The sequence below is a fragment of the Hipposideros armiger genome, unplaced genomic scaffold (genome assembly GCF_001890085.2).
Source record: "Hipposideros armiger isolate ML-2016 unplaced genomic scaffold, ASM189008v1 scaffold_209, whole genome shotgun sequence".
Lineage (NCBI taxonomy): Eukaryota > Metazoa > Chordata > Mammalia > Chiroptera > Hipposideridae > Hipposideros > Hipposideros armiger.
In genome coordinates this window covers 1,104,686-1,123,313 of record NW_017731559.1, presented here as the reverse complement: position 1 = coordinate 1,123,313, position 18,628 = coordinate 1,104,686, and the positions used below count along the sequence as shown (strand labels likewise).

Sequence of the window (18,628 nt, the reverse complement as noted above, 5' to 3'; positions counted from 1 at the left end):
AGTGTCACTGGCCCTCATATGTGGGATCCGAACCGGGGCCCTCTGGCATCCCAAGCGAGTTCTTAACCATCGCGCCACTCGGCCGGCCCAACACTTGACATATTTTAGAATATTATTACATTTGTAAATGGAAATTAAAACCCATGCTTGACGTATTTTTGCCATTGTACATCTGGCCTAAATACAGCTGCCAAATTCATCTTTATTAGTTTCTACCATAGTCATGAAATTTGCCTAAAACTTTCTATAATTTCTCCCGATTTTACCCAGGCATTCGTGGCCCTCTACATTATGGTTCTTTTCTGTCCTCCTGGGTGTATTACTAATAATTTACTTTTAAATTCTCATCTCTATAAGCAGAATTGATCCATTCATTGTCTTGTGCATGGATCATAATTTTCTGCTTCTGTTTTTTTAGTTCATAGCATTCCATCACCAGGAATGCCTTTCCATTTTCATCTCTACCCTTCAAGCCCAGGGCAAAAACCATTTCTTCTGTTCAAGTTTTTTGGATCCCTCTTTAATCCCAGTAAGGATTTTCTCTCTCCTTCTCTTAAAATCACTACAACACTTTGCTTATATTATTTTTGCCTTCTCTTTGCGCTTCCTGCTTCAATTTCATAACTGCTTTTTTGAAAATTAAATACATTAAATATATACATTGTTTGTAAGATTAATTCTGGATTCAGAAACATTGAAGTATAATAAAAAACTTAGTTTGAATCAAGAAAAACTTCCTTTCAAGCATAGAGGTATATGGATTACACTGTATTACAGACATTTTTGTACTGTTTATTTCTTTATTAGATTTGTACAATTCTTGAGGTCAGTGTGACGTAATAGAAAAGAATATGAATTTAATTAACTAGAAAGATGTGTTTTTTTTTAGTGAGCCACTCACTTGTTATATGACCATAGCAAGTTATCCAACTTATTACTTCAGTTTTTAAAAAATCTGTAAAAAATGAAAAAATATCTTGGGGTAATTTTTTTCGAGGCTCATTTTTTAAATTCAACCATTTATGAACTATTTATTATGTTACTGGATACAGGGGTTTTAAAAAATAATAATTAAAAACATACAGTTCTTTCCTTCATGTAAGATCACAGGTTAATGTGTGAGACAAGATAGTAAACGTATTTAAATCATATGGAAAATGCTAGAGTATAGTAATATGTATATGATACTGTCTGAACATAGAGCAAGGCTATCTGGCAAAGATTAGAAAAGTGAGGTTAATGCCCGAGTAGAGTCAGAAAGGACAAATAATAGTTCTTGTGTGCCCAGAACGGTGTAGAGCAAAGGAATACTGGGCCAGAGAAATTATATGTGCAAAGTTTGGGAAATTTTAAGTACGTATGAGCCGTGACTGTATCAAACTTGAAGAGATGCTTGAAGAAGTAGCGGGGGGGGGGGCTAGATCATCAATGACCTTGTAAAGGTGCAAAGGTATCGAGGATTAAAAAGACCCAAAGGAAAATGCTTAGTTACCATAATGATAATACTAGGAGTTGTTATTTATTGGGCACATATTGTGCTAGGCACTGCGCTTAATATTTTATAGTGTTTTCTCAGCTTCTCAATAGTTTCATATTGTAGTTGTTTTTATATCCATTTTATAGGTAAGGAAACCAAGGTTTAGAGAGGTTAAGTAACCAGCCCAAGGCAGTACAGTTAGTAAGTAGTAGAGCCTGTATTTGAATCTAGGTCTTTCTTATTTCTAAAGCACTCTTTACCTTTATGCTACACTGCCTAGATTGGTGGTGTCACACATGGTTGGTGCTTAGCCCATATTTCATGAATTGACAGAATTTTTAAATCTAATTTCCATCTAATTATTTGATGTTTTTATACTTTCAAGTTCAGTAAAGGTCACACTGACTAGAAACAAATCTTTATCGTTATTGTTGTTAATACAATATTATTTTTGCAAAGAAATGTCCAGACATGCACTTAAAAATGGCTACTTGGGATAAATATAGTGGTACTTTCATTATATCATTTTATTAAAGTAGAAAAAATGGGAAATATGGATACATTAAAAGGAAAATAAATCACTCAGATAACCTTTATATTTTGATGTATATCCTTGCTGACTTTTAAAATATTCTTAAATATAAATATTTGCATTCAAAATCCATTTTAACAAAATATCTTTGTTTTCAAGAGTCTGTAGTTTCTTTTTCTTATGTAGTTTTTCTGTAGTTTTTCTATGCTTTTTGCCTATTTAATGTCAAATGAGCATGTGACTGAATTTTGAATGAGCTAATTTTAATTTACTTTCATTTCTGAAGAGTTAAGATTTTAAAAAGAGATTTAAAAAAATTTTATTTTAAGATTTTATCGGGGAATTGGAGAAGGGGAACAATGTTGGGGAATTGGGGAAGGGGAACAGCCAAGTTGTTCTTCTTCAGTCTTCATTGTGGAGGATGCAGCTAGCTCAGCTCCCAAAGTTGTCGCCATCCTACCTCCTGTCAGCAACTCGTAGCCGCTCAGCTCAAGGTGCCTGTTCAATCTTAGTTGCAGGTTTGCGTAGCCCACCATCCTATGTGGGAGTTGAACCAGCAACCTTGTTGTTAGGAGCATGTGCTCTCACCAGCTGAGCCATCCTGCCACCTGTTGGCAGCTCAGCGGCAGCTCAGCTTGGGCACAGCTCCCTGGCCCATGTGGGAATTGAACAGGTGACCCTGTTGCTCAGAGCTCATGCTCTTAACCAACTGAGCCACTTGGCCGGCCCAAGAGATGGTTTTTAAAATGTATTTATTTCAACATACAATAGCTATTAGACTTACCATTGAACAAAAATGTCTGTTTTTCAAATTACTTTAGTAATTGTTTTTAAGTAAAATTTTTATTGAAATACAACATGTAAGAAAAGGTACACAAATAATGAGTGCACATCTCAATGGTGTATTTTGACAAAGTGAACACCCTTGTAATAAGAAACATTACTAGCATCTCAGAAGCTACGTGTGCACCATTACAGTCACTGCTTTTCCCCACCTCAGATCTAACTGCTCTACCGACCAGATTTGTTTTGCATTTATTTTTCACTTCTAAATAAATGGTATTTAGGCCTGCCGAGTGGCGCATTGGTTAAGAGCTGGTTTGGGACGCCAGCTCTGAGCAGCAGGGCCCCGGTTCCGATCCCACATGGGGGCCAGTGACACTGCCTTCTACAGCTAAGATGGTAAACAACAGCTCGACCTGGAGCTGGGCTGCCGTGAGTCGCTGGTGACGGCGTAGGCTGCAGCCCCTGCTGCAGTGGGCTGCCATAAGCTACTGCGTGTGGCTGGCAGCCAGCGTGAGCGGTTGACAGCCGGTGTGAGCTGCCAAGAGCCGCCGTGAGTGGCCGTCCAGAGGCCAGCAACCGATCTGCCTCACCCTGGAAGAGCGCAATGATAATACCAACATGGGCCAGTGAAGCAACATCCTCCACAACTAGACTGAAGAACAAAACAATAGCAACTTGTCTGTTCCCCTCCCCCAATTCCCCAATAAAATGTTTAAAAAAATAAAAAATAAATGGTATTTGAGCAAGCCTTGGGCTGTTTGTACAGTTTTGATGATGGGTGATTTGTGTTGGGTTGTCAGAAAAATCATGATTCATTTTTGCAACGAAAAATATAGAAAAAATACATCACGAGTTTTCTGACAAACCAATATTTTCCAAAATAAAAAATTTAAACACATGTGCATGCATGCGCGCGCGAGTCCCCATGTACTTATCACCCAGCTTCAACAATGAACAATTCATGGACAATCTTCTTTCGTCCAACCTTCCCAGTTATTTTAAAGTGAACCTGAGGTATCACATTATCATTTTAGTAGATATTTTAAAATATGTATTTCTAAAAGATGTTATCATAAAAATGATTTAAATATATAACCACACCTTTAAAAAAATCAACTAATTCCTTAATATCAAATATTCTCCTCTGTTCAAAGCTCCCCAAATATAGTTTTCTACACTGTTCGTTTGAATTACGGTCCATGTATTACATTGGTTGGTATGTCTCTTAAGTCTCTTTTAATCTAAAGGTTATTCCCTTATGTCTTTTTTTTCCTTGCAATGTTTGTTGATAATTGTTTAAAAGCTGGTTATTGGTTTTATTTCTCAGGGTATTCTCATTTAATCTTTTATGAAAGTGATTAGTATGAACTTTTAAAATTGGGGTATAATTTATGTAGTTAAACTTACAGGTTGATGAATTGTATACATCAATGTATCTATCCACCACCCAATGTATTTTATTTTCAATTGTTATCTTTTTTAAATGGGAAAAGAACAGTCCTTTCCATTATTTAGACTCTAAAGCTTAGAGTAACTGCAAGAGGATGAAACAAAAAATAATCATTGATTGCTATTATGAGTATAATTTCTGCCTTTCAGCAGCCAGATGGGTGAATTAAGAAAACTGGGGTTTAGGAGAGCATTTGAGATCTTGTTCCCTGCCATATGTGGTCAGTTTGGCTCAAATAAATGCTTCTAAAAATAAAAAAAAAAATAAATAAAATTGGGGTTTAGAAAATACTACTTATTATCAGAGCGATATGTGTAACATGTTAGAACTAAAGGTGAGAAGTGGAAATCCACTGCATTGGAATTAATATCTTTGCAAAAGAGCTGTGGCATTTTGATTATTTCTCTGAATTGAATGTACCCTTCCCATCAACTTCCACATCTGCTTCAATTTCAAGCAGTAGACTTCATGTCCTCTAAATTCTTTCAAGTCAGGAGGATCATGTGATTATTGACTCCAGGAAAATGTTAACTGCAGTTGCAGCATATAAATGTCATGAGTAATGGTATTTGAGACATTAGCCAGCTTGGTTCTTTCATGTTTTCTTTGTCCACAATTTGAATTTATTGCTGGGGACTTTATTAACTTGTATTTTCTTAGAGTAGTGCATTGACCTTAGTTTGATATCAATGGGAAGGCAGAGTGGAAGTTACTAAGAGTAGTGACTCTGTGAGGAATCATCTTAAATACAACCCTCTTAACTGCTAAGTGCTAGAGGTGATGGTCACCATTTTGTATGGAATCTATTGGGTCGTCGGGAAAGTCATGACTCATTTTTGCATTGAAAAACATAGAAAAATACGTCATGACTTTCCCGATGACTCGATAGTTCAGGAAAAAGGAGAGTTCCAGTGATTTGCCCAAGGCCCTATAGCTTAGTGACTACCAAGAACAGGGATTTAAATCCTGAGTTTTTACTCCAAACTCATAAAAACTTTTCACTAACATATGCTGTCTTCATGAATACTAGAAACCTAAGTAGTAGTAACTCTGTCCTTTGCAATTCCTACTTCTTAAATATGTACATGAAGAAACAGGATCATATTTAAAATGTAAAATCATGTCAAACCTAATTGCGATAAAATTTTCTCCATGAACATGCAAGTCTCAAGTTTTTTCAAGAGAAAGTTTTGTACTAAAAAGTCAATAAAGCAAAATAATTTAGCGCCTATAGTGCAATATAATGACATTAGATCAGTATTTTTGTTTTTAAAGATAATAGGAAAATAGCTTATCAAATCATCGTTAGATAATTCAGATCAGGAAGTATTACTTATAAGTTGGGGTTACTTAAATTTTAGTTCTTTATTGAATTTGTAGTGTAATTTTTAAAATTAAAAATCTCCATTTTCATTTTATGGAAAATAGATTTATTTAAAAAGCTTTTCCCAAAAATAAGATATTAACATAAATTTGTTTTTAAAGTGGTGATATCTTTAATGCCTTTATTCAGATTTGGATATAATTCAGATTTAGTTTCTAATTTCTAACTTCAAAGCTCCTAGTTTTAACCTTTGATTCAGTCCCAACCTCCTAGATTTAAGTGGCTTTTGTTTTGTTTTTTTTTTCATGCAGGTTCTGCTCATTAATCACCACGAGTGTGGATCTGAAGAAGAGTTTATTACCTCTCTTTTTTTGAGTATGTTTAACTTCAGATACACACAACGTAGCCTCTCCTTCCCTATTAGATTCTTAGAAGGTAGTTATATTTTTATAGTCTCCTTCTTGTGACTTTGATAGTTGTGATCAATAAGAATAAACACTTATCCTTACATATTGGACTACTGCATGCAAATCAGTTCATTTAAAACCTCCTGGAGGTCTTTGGCATGCCAGACATAAAACCATGAGTGTGTGTTTGTGGAGGTAACCATGTTCCAAAAAAATATAATAGAAGTTTAATTCTTTTATCAAGAAACTGGGAGAGTTATCCTTTAGGTTCTGGGAATCACTGACTTTAAGGGGCTTGCTTTTGGTGTGTGAATTAATTTAAAATGGGAAATGATAAATTAGAAATATTCTTGTGTCTCTGAGTAAGCAGTTTTATAAAGAAATTAGCTTGCATTGTACCTATTGTATGCTTAACAAAATAGCTTATTTATCTTGTCATTAAACATTAATGAGCACATATTTTTCCATGTTTGCAATTTTTAGACACATGTACTTTTCTTGTATGTGAATATGATGAATGAAATGTACATAAAATTCAATTTTTTTAAAATACCTAGGGCTGGAAGAAAGAAAGAATTCTGGCTGAATATCCTGATGGCAGGATAATAATGGTTCTTCCTGAAGACCCAAAGTATGCTCTGAAAAAGGTAAATTTCTAGTGAAATTTCATATAGAATAGATAAAATAAATTTGTAGCTAATTTTAAGAGAATAACGCATTGCTAGCAAAGCACATTTAAACACCAGTTCTGAAAACAAGAAATAAGCATTTAAAGAATACAACCCAACCGAAAAATTATGCTTAAACTTTATGGTGTGTCTAGCAAATGTGAAATGAATTTTTAGTAACTTGATCACTGTCCCGTATTATCAATAATTTTGAGTATTGGTATAGAAGGCATGCTAGTTAATTAATAATGCCACATAAGTGATTCCAAGAATTAGAATTAAAATTTGAATCATAATAATTTAGAAATTAAAATGAACAAATGTAAAGTTTCATTCTGAGAATAGATTTCTGAATAAAAACTTACTGCAGATGGGGATCCAGTAGTAGGCCATAGTAATCCTGAAATTAAACATGATGTAGGCATGTAATGTTAAGAGAAAAAAGATATATACTGATTTATAAATAGAATGTAGAAAACTTAAAATCCTCATATTTAGTATGAGCCAAGTTTTAGTCCAACTTATAATTCTGTACTTTAAGGGTTCACAGAAATGAACCAGAGAGATAATGATATCTGGAACCATTTTATTATATAGAGTATCTTCCTTTTTTTAAGATTTTATTGGGCAATTGGGGAAGGGGAACAGCCAAGTTGTTGTTCTTCAATCATATAGTTGTGGAGGGCTCAGCAAACTCAGCTGTAGTCGCGCTGCTAAACTCAGGGTGCTGTGTTCAATCTTAGTTGTGGGTGGGCATAGCCACCATCGCATGCGGGAGTCAGACCGGCAGCCTTGTTGTTAAGAGCGCACGCTCTATCCCCCTCGCCACCCGGGCAGCAGCTCAGCTCAAGGTGCCCTGTTCAGTCTTTAGTTGCGGGCAGGCGTAGCCCACCATCTGGAACAGGCAACCTTTTTATTAGGAGCATGTGTGCTTACCAGCTGAGCCATCTTGCCACCTGCTGGCAGTTTAGCGGCAGCTCAGCTCAGGTGCAGCTCACTGGCCCATGTGGGAATCGAACCGGTGACCCTGTTGCTCAGAGCTCATCTCTTAAGCTCTTAACCAACTGAGCCACGTGGCTGGCCCAATATATAGAGTATCTTAAAAGACAGGAAACCATAGGATACATTTATTTTTAAATAATACATTAATTACATTTCAAGTAATACATTCAAAATGTTTTTCTTCAACCTCCAGATGCTTTCAGGATTGCCTCATAATGTAAAGCAATAGGTCTGGTTGTTCATCTGACAAACTTAATTACACTAGAGTGTGTCCAAAATGTCTAGAAATACAAGGAAAAAAATTTATTGTACTTTTTTTTTGGATTAACAGTTGGGCCTCTTTAAATTTAGGAATACTTCATCTGAAGGGGAGATTGAAGGAAAACAGTTTGAACTGATTAGTTGAAAATTTATCTAACATTCTACTTAAAGTTCATCCTGTGGTTCCTGACTTTTTAGATAATACTGTTTATGTGACTGGACAATCCCAATACCCAAATAAGCCCCCCACTGCCTAACAAGTATAGACAGTAACATTTAGAGTGACATGTAAACATGCCACCTGTCTTGTATTTGAAACATTGATCCTTGCACAAAAACAAATACTTGTTGAATTAATGTTAGATTAATGATTGACTAAATGGAAATTAAATTATGGAAGTTTTAGAATTCCAACTATGATCATTTGGAAATGCACAGTGGAAACTTTGCTACACTACCATATGTGACATCCAGACTTTTTTATTACTAAGAATCCTCAGTAAATGCTAATTTCTTCATTGTAGTTTCTCAGGGTAAAATCTTAGTAACCTATAATTCAGTATGTTATTATACTAGTTAGTAACCCATAACAGGTTAAAAATGAAAATCTAGGCAATTGTGAGTAATTTGTCTTTAGGAACCAAATCAGGAGTTCTGTTGTGAAAAACTGTCCAGGACTAGAAGGATTTGAGTTTTCATTACTGAATAAGGGATATGGTATTCTGCATGTCAGAGGTATGAATACTTAATTCTCATAGTGGTTATTTGCATTTTAAACTTAGTGACACAAATTCATATTTATTGGACTGAGTACTTGCAGATTATTTTTTAACTGGGGAAGGAACTAATGTTTAAGTGCCTACAAAAATCTCAACTTCGAGTGTCTATAAAAGTTTGAGCTTATCATATTTGACCTCGACTACAGTTCTAGGAGGTAAACTAGAAAAAGCAATTCGATGCCACATTAACATTAGGGGTTCAAATCCCTGCTCCTTGGCTTTCTAGATGTCCAGTATCTGACATGGGAGAGTTACTTAACTTTGAATTTTATTTCTTCCATGTGTAAAGTGAGGAACCATAGACAACCAAGAGATACTGGATTTAAGTGAGATAATATTCATAAAGTGCTTTGCATAATATCTGGTCTTTAAATGGTTGATAAAGGAGTAAACATGTATTTCTTTCCTCTGTGCCCATTTCCATTTACTGATTAAAGTACGAGTTAAGGCTTGGGAATAAAAGCAGCTTCTTTGGCTGAGGTTCCAGTGAAGTTCTTTCTAATTCGCAAACCCATGATGCTTCTAATAGGAAGCCTTAATATTCTTATTGCCTATTGTAGGAGCTGTCACTTCTCTTGTTCCCTAGACACTGGGCTTGGCATTACTCTCTAGTTCTCTCATTTTGCAAATTGGTCCTCAGGACTTGAAAAACAGTTATTGGTTAGCATAGTCAGTCAAAAGAACTTGTTAGAGGATGTACTACTTGGAATGTTATACTTAACTTATTGAATTGAAATAGTATATTTGTACATAAATACAAATGTTTTCATTGTTAAAAAATACTGTTCTTTATTTGGCAGGTTGACGAGATTAGAGAGATGGTTGATAATGATTTAGGTTTCCAACAGGCTCCACTAATGTGCTATTCCAGAACTAAAACACTTCTCTTTATTTCTAATGACAAAAAAGTAGTTGGCTGCCTAATTGCAGAACATATCCAATGGGTAAGTGATTTTTAAAGTGTTCATATGTAGTTTGATGTTTAAAGAGTTTACTGTGTAATCTTGAATAACATAATCCTAGTGAATTTATTAACATTTTATGTAAGGAAGACTGTGAATGCAAGAATTCCTGTGTGTAATTCTTCACTACAGTGGAGCCGTATTTTCAATGAGAATTAGTTTCTCAAGTATGTAAGATAAAAATTCTGTAAATCAAAAGTACTGTTAAATTTTGTTCAGGAACTTTCCATGTTGGATACTAATGTAATGTCTGTCTCAATTAATCCCTTCAGCACTGGAATAAATCAAGGGTTGGCAAATTATAGCTCCAGGTCAAAATCCAGCCTGTTTTTATAAATAAAGTTTTTTTGTAACACAGCCACACTCATTTGCTTACATATTATTTATGGTTTCTTTCACACTACAAGACTGAGTTAAGTAGTTATTAGAGAGCAGGTGGGCTGCAAAGCCTAAAATACTATTTGGCCCCTTATAAAAAGTTGCCTACCTCTGGGATAGATCACCACTCTTTTGGTTGAGCTCTAGACAAGGAGTTGGCTTGTATTTAGGATCCAAATTGTACAGAAAATAAACAATAGAATCACAGTAAAAGGGATATGTTCACATTATAAGACTTAAGCAGTAACAACTTAAGAGACCAATTTAAGAGAACAGAAGACTCCCTAATCATGCTCGCTTTGAGGCGTACCCCATTTTCAGCTGAGTTGTTGCTGATGAATTCAATGCACATTGTATTTAACTTCTGTTCAGTTGATATCTTTTAGTATACTAATAGTTGCCTGTAAATGTGCTTTGTCATAAAATTTCTAATAAAGTAAAAAGTCAAAATAAGTCTGTGTGAGTTGATTTCCGTATGATTAACTATTTTTTAAAGAATAGTCAGCCTGAAATTGTGTAGTTTTATGAATCTTGCTATTTATAAAAAATTGATTTAAATCAGTAGCTGGTAAGGTAGTTTGAGGATATAAATTTGATATAAAATGACTAACTCATAAAAGTTTGCCATATTAAAATTGAGTTAATTTTACATAGTGCAAACCCTGGTGTTTTTTTCTGTTTTACCTAGTTCCAGAAATGACTTGTAGAAGTGTTTATGCCAGAAGATAGCTTTGTAATGCTTGCTTTTTGTTGTTGTTGTTAATTCTTATTTATGTGTTGTCTGATTGCTTTAAGTTTTATATCAGGTTCCATCAGAACACTGGCTGTGTTCTTTTTTGCATCTAGACTGGTAGAGATGGTTTTTTTTTAAAGATTTTATAGGGAATTGGGGGAGGGGAACAGCCAAGTTGTTGTCCTTCAATCTTAGTTGTGGAGGGCGCAGCAAGCTCAGCTCCAAGTCCAGTCGCACCGCTCAGCTCAAGGTGCTGTGTTCAATCTTAGTCGCGGATGGGCGTAGCCACCATCTCCCGCAGGAGTCGAACCAGCAGCCTCGTTGTTAAGAGCGCTTGCTCTATCCCCTGAGCCACCCAGGCAGCAGCTCAGCTCAGGGTGCCCAGTTCAGCCATTAGTTGTGTGGGCGGGCATAGCCCACCATCTGGAACAGGCAACCTTGTTAGGAGTACGTGCTCTCACCAGCTGAGCCATCCTGCCACCTGTTGGCAATTTAGTGGCAGCTCAGCTTGAGCGCAGCTCACTGGCCCATGTGGGAATCGAACCGGTGACCCTGTAGCTCAGCGCTCACACTTTTGAGCAAGCCCTTAACCAACTGAGCCATTCGGCTGGCCCAAGATGTATGTTTTTTAAAGCACTTTATTATTATTTTTTTTAAGATGGGAGTGTGAGGAAAGGACCTTTCTAAATTCTTGATTACTCTGCCATCCCTCATCCTAGTTCCCGCATGGCTGTGAACCCTAGAACAATGGCAGCAATCACAGTAACAGTTGTTAATGACTGCTGAGTTTTTTTTTTTGTTTTTTTTTTACTTTTTATTGTGTTTTTTCAGGACCCATCAGCTCCAAGTCAAGTAGTTGTCTTCAGTCTAGTTGTGGAGGGCGCAGTTCAGTGGCCCATGTGGGAATCGAACCCGCAACCTTGGTGTTATGAGCACTGTGCTCTAACTACCTGAGCTAACCAGCCGCCCCCCTGCTGAGTTCTTAACATGTACTTTTACTGGTCCTTGCAATGTGGGAGGTAGAGAAAACGAACATTCAGTTCCTATTATGGGTCAAGTATGATGACAAGGTGCTTTGTATGTATTACCTTATTTAATTTCTCAACAATTCTCTGAACAAAATGGATATTTTTAATTTAATAGGTAAGGAACCCAAAGCTTAAGTAACTTCCTCTCATGGTCATGTAACTAGTTAAGTGTGAATTAAAACAATATAGATCCAGGTCTATTTCCTAAAATGAGAATGAAAGCATAAATGGTCCCCATAGTTAATAGAAGCCAGACAAATGTAGTTACCTCCTCGCTAAGGTCAGTACTAGATAATTGCTAAGTAATTTTCTCACTTTAAAATGTTTTCCAATTTTGATACCTATAGGGCTATAGAGTTATAGAAGAGAAACTTCCAGTTATCAGGTCAGAAGAAGAAAAAGTCAGATTTGAAAGGCAAAAAGCCTGGTGCTGCTCAACATTGCCAGAGCCTGCAATCTGTGGGATCAGTCGAATATGGGTATTCAGCATGATGCGTCGGAAGAAAATTGCTTCTCGCATGATTGAATGCCTAAGGTAACTTGAATGTAATCCCACAACTCCTTTCCAGTAGTTTAGGATTTAAGCAGAGTTTTAGTGTAAAGACCAGCATTTAATTAATCTTAAATGTATAACCTTTATATTAATTTAAAATTTTTATAAAATTGTCAGTGTATTGGATCTGTAAGTACTTTATGTGAAGTTAATCTGAGAGGGAAGAAAGCACTGTTGGTTAAATATTATTAAACCATTTAAAATTACTTATTTGTAACTATGATTAGGCCAAAATAACCCACTTATTTCAAACTGTGTTTGATATTGGAGAATTTTAAAGACAACAAAAATAAATGTGGGAAGTTTCTTGAGAGTTTAGCTTTTAGGACAATTTGTCTGAATATTATTTGTAAATTATCTAAGTCTTTTATTAGCTTTTCTTTTTGCTTTTGTCATTTGATTCTTAATGAAAGATGTAGAGGAAAAGACTCAAATCGCATGTTTTTTTTTTAAAGTACCTTTAAAGTACCTTTGCTTTAAAGGATTAATGGAGGAGGTTAAAATCAATCACATAAATGAGGTTTTTAGTTCAGTCTCTTGTTTTTGTTTATTCATAGAATCCTTGTCTACTATCTGAAGGTATAGCTTTCAGAGTAATCCATCATTGTTTTAAGTGAGATCCTAAGGCTCTAGGAATCTCGAGCCTTAATGTGTTTCTGGTTTCTCCCACTTATTTTATCACTGAGTAGTGATTGAGAAGGGATCAGGTCTGCCCACCCTTTCCATGACAAGTGGCAGGTCTGTTTTTAGCTCTTTCTGAACTAAACCTGGAAAATGCAACGGATTAAATAATATCCTAAATGAGGATATTGTCTCTTCTTTTAAATCTTGTAAATTTAGGTTTCGTGACAACCATAAGATTGTTCTAGTTTATAAAAACATAAAACAGTATAGCCATTGTATTTGTTCTGTGATAGCAAGATTGCCACCATAAGCTTCCTGTTAAACCACATAGAGTTTTTACTTTTTTTCTTTCATTGATCCTTCTTGTGTGCTCCGCTCGCTCACCTTGTTAAGATTATGTTATGAAAATGCTACTAATAGTCTATCTCCTGGCTAAATTAAAAATATTTTTTTAAAATAATAGCTGTATTGAGATATTACATAGCATAAAATTAATCTTTTTAAAGTATACAATTTAGTGGGTTTTAGTATATTCAGAAGGCTGTGAAGCCTTCACCACCATCTAATTCTAGGACATTTCCGTCATTCCTCCTAAAAATCTCCATATTCATTAGCAGTCATTCCCCATTTCCCTCTCCCCCAGGTTCTGAACATTGCTAATCTACTTTCTGTCTCAATGGATTTGCCTATTCTGAACATATTGGATAAATGGATATCTATAATATACAACTTTTTATGACTGGTTTCTTTCACCTAGCATGTTTTCAAGGATCATCTATGTTGTAGAATGTATCAGTGTGTGCCCTTCCTTTTTTATTGCAAATAATATACCACATGTTATTTATCCATTCATCAGCTGATGAACATTTGACTTGTTTCCACCTTTTAGCTATTATGAATAATAATGCTATGAACATTCATGTACAAATTTTTGTGTATTTTTATTTCTCTTGGTATATACTTAGGAATAGAGAGTCATTGGCCCATATGGTAACTTTGTTGCATTTTGAGAAATGGCCAAACTTTTCCAGAGTGGCTGCTCTATTTTACAATCCCACAAGCAATGTATGAATGTTCTAATTTCTCCACATCCTCAACTTCACTTGTTATTGTCTTTTTAATTTTAGTCTTCTTAGTGGGTGTGAAGTGGCATTTCATTGTGGTTTTGCTTTACATTTCCCTAATGGCTATATGTTGAGCATCTTTTTATGTGCTTATTGGCCATTTGTATATCTTCTTTAGAGAAATGCTTATCTAAATCCCATGTCCCTTTTTTGTTTTTAAGGATTTTATTGGGGAATTGGGGAAGGGGAACAGTGCTGGGGAAGGGGAACAGCCAAATTGTTGTCCTTCTATCTTAGTTGCAGAGGGTGCAGCTAGCTCAGCTCCAAGTCCAGTCACCATCTGGCTGCCCGTTGGCAGCTCGAGGCCGCTCAGCTCAAGGTGCCTTGTACAGTCTTAGTTGTGGGTGAACATAGCCCACCATCCCATGCGGGAGTTGAATAGGCAGCCTTGTTGTTAGGAGCACGTGCTCTCACCAGCCGAGCCACCCTGCCACCTGTTGGCAGCTCAGCTTGGGCTCATTTCACTGGCCTATGTGGGAATCGAACCAGCAACCCAGTTGCTCAGAGCTCGCACTCTTTACCAACTGAGCCACTTGGCTGGCCCCCTATGTCTATTTTTAAATTGGTTTATTTATCTTTTTCTTGTTGAGTTGTAATAGCTCTTTATGTATTCTGGAGGCAAGTCCCTTATCAGATACATGATCTACAGATAATTTTTACTATTTTGTGGTTGTCTTTTCAACATCTTCATGTCTTTTGAAGCACAAAAGTTTTTAATTTTGAACTCCAAATTATAAATCTTTTTGTCATTTGTGTTTTTGGTGTCATATATAAGAAGACATTTCCTAATCCAGTGCCACAAAGATTTGCCTGTATTTTTTTTACAAGAGTTTATTATTTTAGTTCTTAACATTTAGGTCTTTGATCTATTTTAAGTTCATTTTTGTGTATGGTGTAAAGTAGGATCTAACTTTATTCTTCTGCGTGTGGATAGCCAGTTGTCTCAGCACCATTCTTTCCTTTTGAATGGTCTTGGAACCTTTGTCAAAATCATTGACCATAAGTGTGAAGTTTTGTTTATATTTGGATTCTCAGTTCTGTTCCATTGGTCTGTTCTTATGCCAGCCGCACACTGTCTTGAATACTGTAGCTTTGTAGTATGTTTTGAAATAAGGAAGTGTCAGTTCTCCAACTTTGTTCTTTTTCAAGTTCTTTTGACTGTTCAGTGACTCTTGCAAAGAAGCCAGAATTACCAGTTTGGGGAGTAATGCTATTTTAACAATATTAAGTCTTCTGATTCATAAACATAGGATGACTTTCTACCGGGGGGTGCCATCTTGTATTCATGTTTTGATATTGGTATATATTATCACAATTTTAATACAATTTTTTCTTTTTTAAAATGTGCATACTTTTATTTGGCTTCCTCTGTATTTAAGCCTCCTTTAATTTCTTTCAACAATGCTTTATAATTTTTATTTTACAGGTCTTGCACTTATTTTGTTAAATTTAATCCTAAGTGTTTATTCTTTGATGTTATTTTAAATGGACATTTTCTAAATTTCATTTTTGGAGTCATTGCAAGTATATAGAAATATAGTTAATTTTATAATATCTATCTTCTATCCTGTAACCTTGCAGAACTCACTTTTAATTAGGTCTGATAGTTTTTTGTGTGTGAATTCCTTAGGACTTTTTTATACAAGATCATGTCATCGCCAAAAAGAGAAAATAGTTTTACTTCTTTTCCAGTCTGGTTGCTTTTTCTTTCTTTTCCTTGTTTAATTGCCCTGGCTAGACTTTGTGGTACATTGTTGAATAGTAGAGATGCATGTACAGATAGCCTTACCTTGTTCCTGATCTCCCGGGAACAGTTTTCAGTCTATCACCATTAACTTTGATGTTCCTTGCTAGTCTTTATCAAGTTGATCAAGTTCCTTCTACTCTGAGTTGTTATTTCTATCATGAAAAGGTGTTGGGGGAATGTTTTTAAAACCATTGTTGCTTTCATAAATACTTTTTTATCTCAGATTATTAATAATATTTTATGAACAATTATTTTCAATAATTTTTAGAATATACAACATTACCTAAAAAGTCTAAGAAAATCAGATTGTATTTGACAGGTTTTTATAATTTTAATTATTAAAAATAATATATATATTTTTTACCCTTTTACCCCTCCCCCCCTTTTTTTTTAATAGGAGTAACTTTATATATGGCTCATATTTGAGTAAAGAAGAAATTGCTTTCTCAGATCCCACTCCTGATGGAAAACTGTTTGCAACACAGTACTGTGGCACTGGTCAGTTTCTGGTATATAATTTTATTAATGGACAAAATAGCACCTAAAACAAATTCTTGCCTACAATACTAGAAGACATCTACTGAAGAGTGGATTGGTTGCTGACTTTAACCAGGAACTAGGGCCATTTTTGTTACAATGAACTCAGGACGGCAACAACCATAAGGTTGTTCCATTTTCATAAAATTGGAAACAATGCAGTAATAGCTTATTGTTTTGTTTTATAAAGAAGATATTTTATTATCTTTTACAGAAATTTATGATTAATGTATTTTATCTATAGTTATTTAGACATGTTTACATGCAGCAGATAATGATAATTGTTCATAGTGGACTGAAAACTAATGCAAGGACTATGGTCTCAGTGATAAGTATATTTTGAAGTTCTTAATATGGAAATATACCAGTGTAGTTTGGTACTGTATTTTTTTTATATTGATATGCTGATACCAGTTATAAAGATTGCATTTTCACAGAGTAGAAACCAATGTTTTTGAGTTATTACTCAAGGAGGGTGCAATATTACATGTTTAGGAATTCAAAGCTAATTCTTTAAGGGCCTGAAATATACTTTGAAGGAACCCCCACCAAAAAGCAAAGGGCCAAATGAGCAGGAGGAATTGGAATATTGAGCTTTTCCTTCCATTTCTCCCTTTCCTATTCTTGATGGTAGAAAGACGTGGAAGTGTAAATAATTGAAGCTTTTTGGGGCAGCCAGTTAGCTCAGTTGGTTAGAGTGAAGTGCTCATAACATCAATCTCCACATGATGGGCCACTGAGCTGCGCCCTCCACAACTAGAATGAAACAACTACTCGACTTGGAGCTGATTGGTCCTGGAAAAACACACTGTTCCCCAATTAAAAAAAAAAAGCTATTAAAAAAAATAATAATAATTGAAGCTTCCCTCTGGAGACCTATAAGTGACTAAAATTAGGAAGGTACCCTCTAAAGTTTATTCTTTCATTCTGGTTTCACTTCTTAAAATAAATGTCAACTGGGTACACTTAGGCAGTTAACAAATCCCAAAGAGGTTTATAAAAACCTGTGGAATAGTTGCAAGCTAAGTATTGATGACTTGGTATCTGCTTTGTTATTCCTCAGAAATACTACACTGAGTATATGCCCTCATTACTGGACTTCATTTTGATACTTGTCAATCCTTCATAATGCCCTCTACTTTTAAAGGGTTTATATGTTGAAAAACTGCTGTGGCCTTTTATGACTTGTATATAATGTAGAGTAAAATAATAAAATACTTGATAGCTTTTTCTAAGTGGTAAATGTGATAATGGTGTGTTGTCATTTGTGTTTTTTCAGGGAGTTTCTTAAGTTTAATACCTTGGAAAATGATTTAAAACACTGACTTCTTAAAAAGGGTAGTTTTCACCAGTTTGCCAAAGGATCAGTATGTCAGCAACAACTACTGAACTTTCTCTCTATTAAAAGGCAAAATCTTTGTATGAGAGTATAAAGACATAAAGAGCCACAGCCCAAGAATAAAGCACAACTATGAATTAACATAGAGTATTTTTATGAGCTGAGATTATCATACCTCCATTAAAAATGGCTAAAAGTTAGGACTTTAAAATTAACAGACAGATGTACATTTATCCTCCTATAGATGTATACTTTTTAAATTTATAGAGTGGTGTAACATTCTATACTTTTTGTTTAGGGTATAACGATAAGGCAGTGTAAATACTTTCCTCTAATTTATCATGATGACCTGACTTTTGACATTCTTGTTTTCCTTTGGGCTTGAGACTCTTGTAGTTATGCCTGGTCTCATTGTTTGCCTGACAAGGGACCATAATTGTTTTAAAACAGGTTGAAATTTTGGGGTATAGTGTAGATGCTATAGTAACTGTTAATCTCATAATACAGGTCCAATTTCCATATAAGCCATAGTATGCTTCTTTGGGGAGCCAACCTTGGTGGTTTCAAGGGAACCTGGGGGTAGAGAGGATATATTGATTGGTTGGTTTAGATGTTACCATTACTAGGAAAACAGTTTATTTTCATGTTTATATTGAAGACACAGCCCCTCAAATAACTTTTAAAATTTCTCTAAGAATAGTATTAATATTTAACACTTGAGTTTTTGCTATGTGCGGTGCTGCATTATTTTATTTAGTTATCATGATAACACTTATGAGGTAGAGTTTATAAGTGAAGAATCTGGACCTTCGAAGATAATTAAGAGACTACTATAGCCGTCTCTGAAAACCTTCGAAATGCTGCACTAATAAAGCTATGATGTATGGATGAAGATGAGGAGATGGATAAACTTTGAG

At 35.2% G+C, this 18,628-nt stretch overlaps 1 protein-coding gene across 5 annotated transcripts in view; it reads left to right on the top strand.

The window, feature by feature from the left end:
- ESCO1 (establishment of sister chromatid cohesion N-acetyltransferase 1) overlaps positions 1-17,115 on the top strand; it is a 63,104-nt gene extending 45,989 nt beyond the window's left edge. For 4 of the 5 annotated variants that reach the window (XM_019653876.1, XM_019653874.1, XM_019653877.1 and 1 more), the window contains 4 exons: positions 6,534-6,623; positions 9,487-9,630; positions 12,135-12,322; positions 16,233-17,115. In XM_019653876.1, the coding sequence (XP_019509421.1) occupies positions 6,534-6,623; positions 9,487-9,630; positions 12,135-12,322; positions 16,233-16,380 (570 nt within the window). In that variant the 3' untranslated portion in view covers positions 16,381-17,115. Of the gene's footprint in view, positions 1-5,880; positions 6,005-6,533; positions 6,624-9,486; positions 9,631-12,134; positions 12,323-16,232 lie in introns of those variants that run through there. The other variant, XM_019653879.1, reaches the window with a different exon arrangement.
- The last annotated feature ends 1,513 nt before the right edge of the window (positions 17,116-18,628 follow it).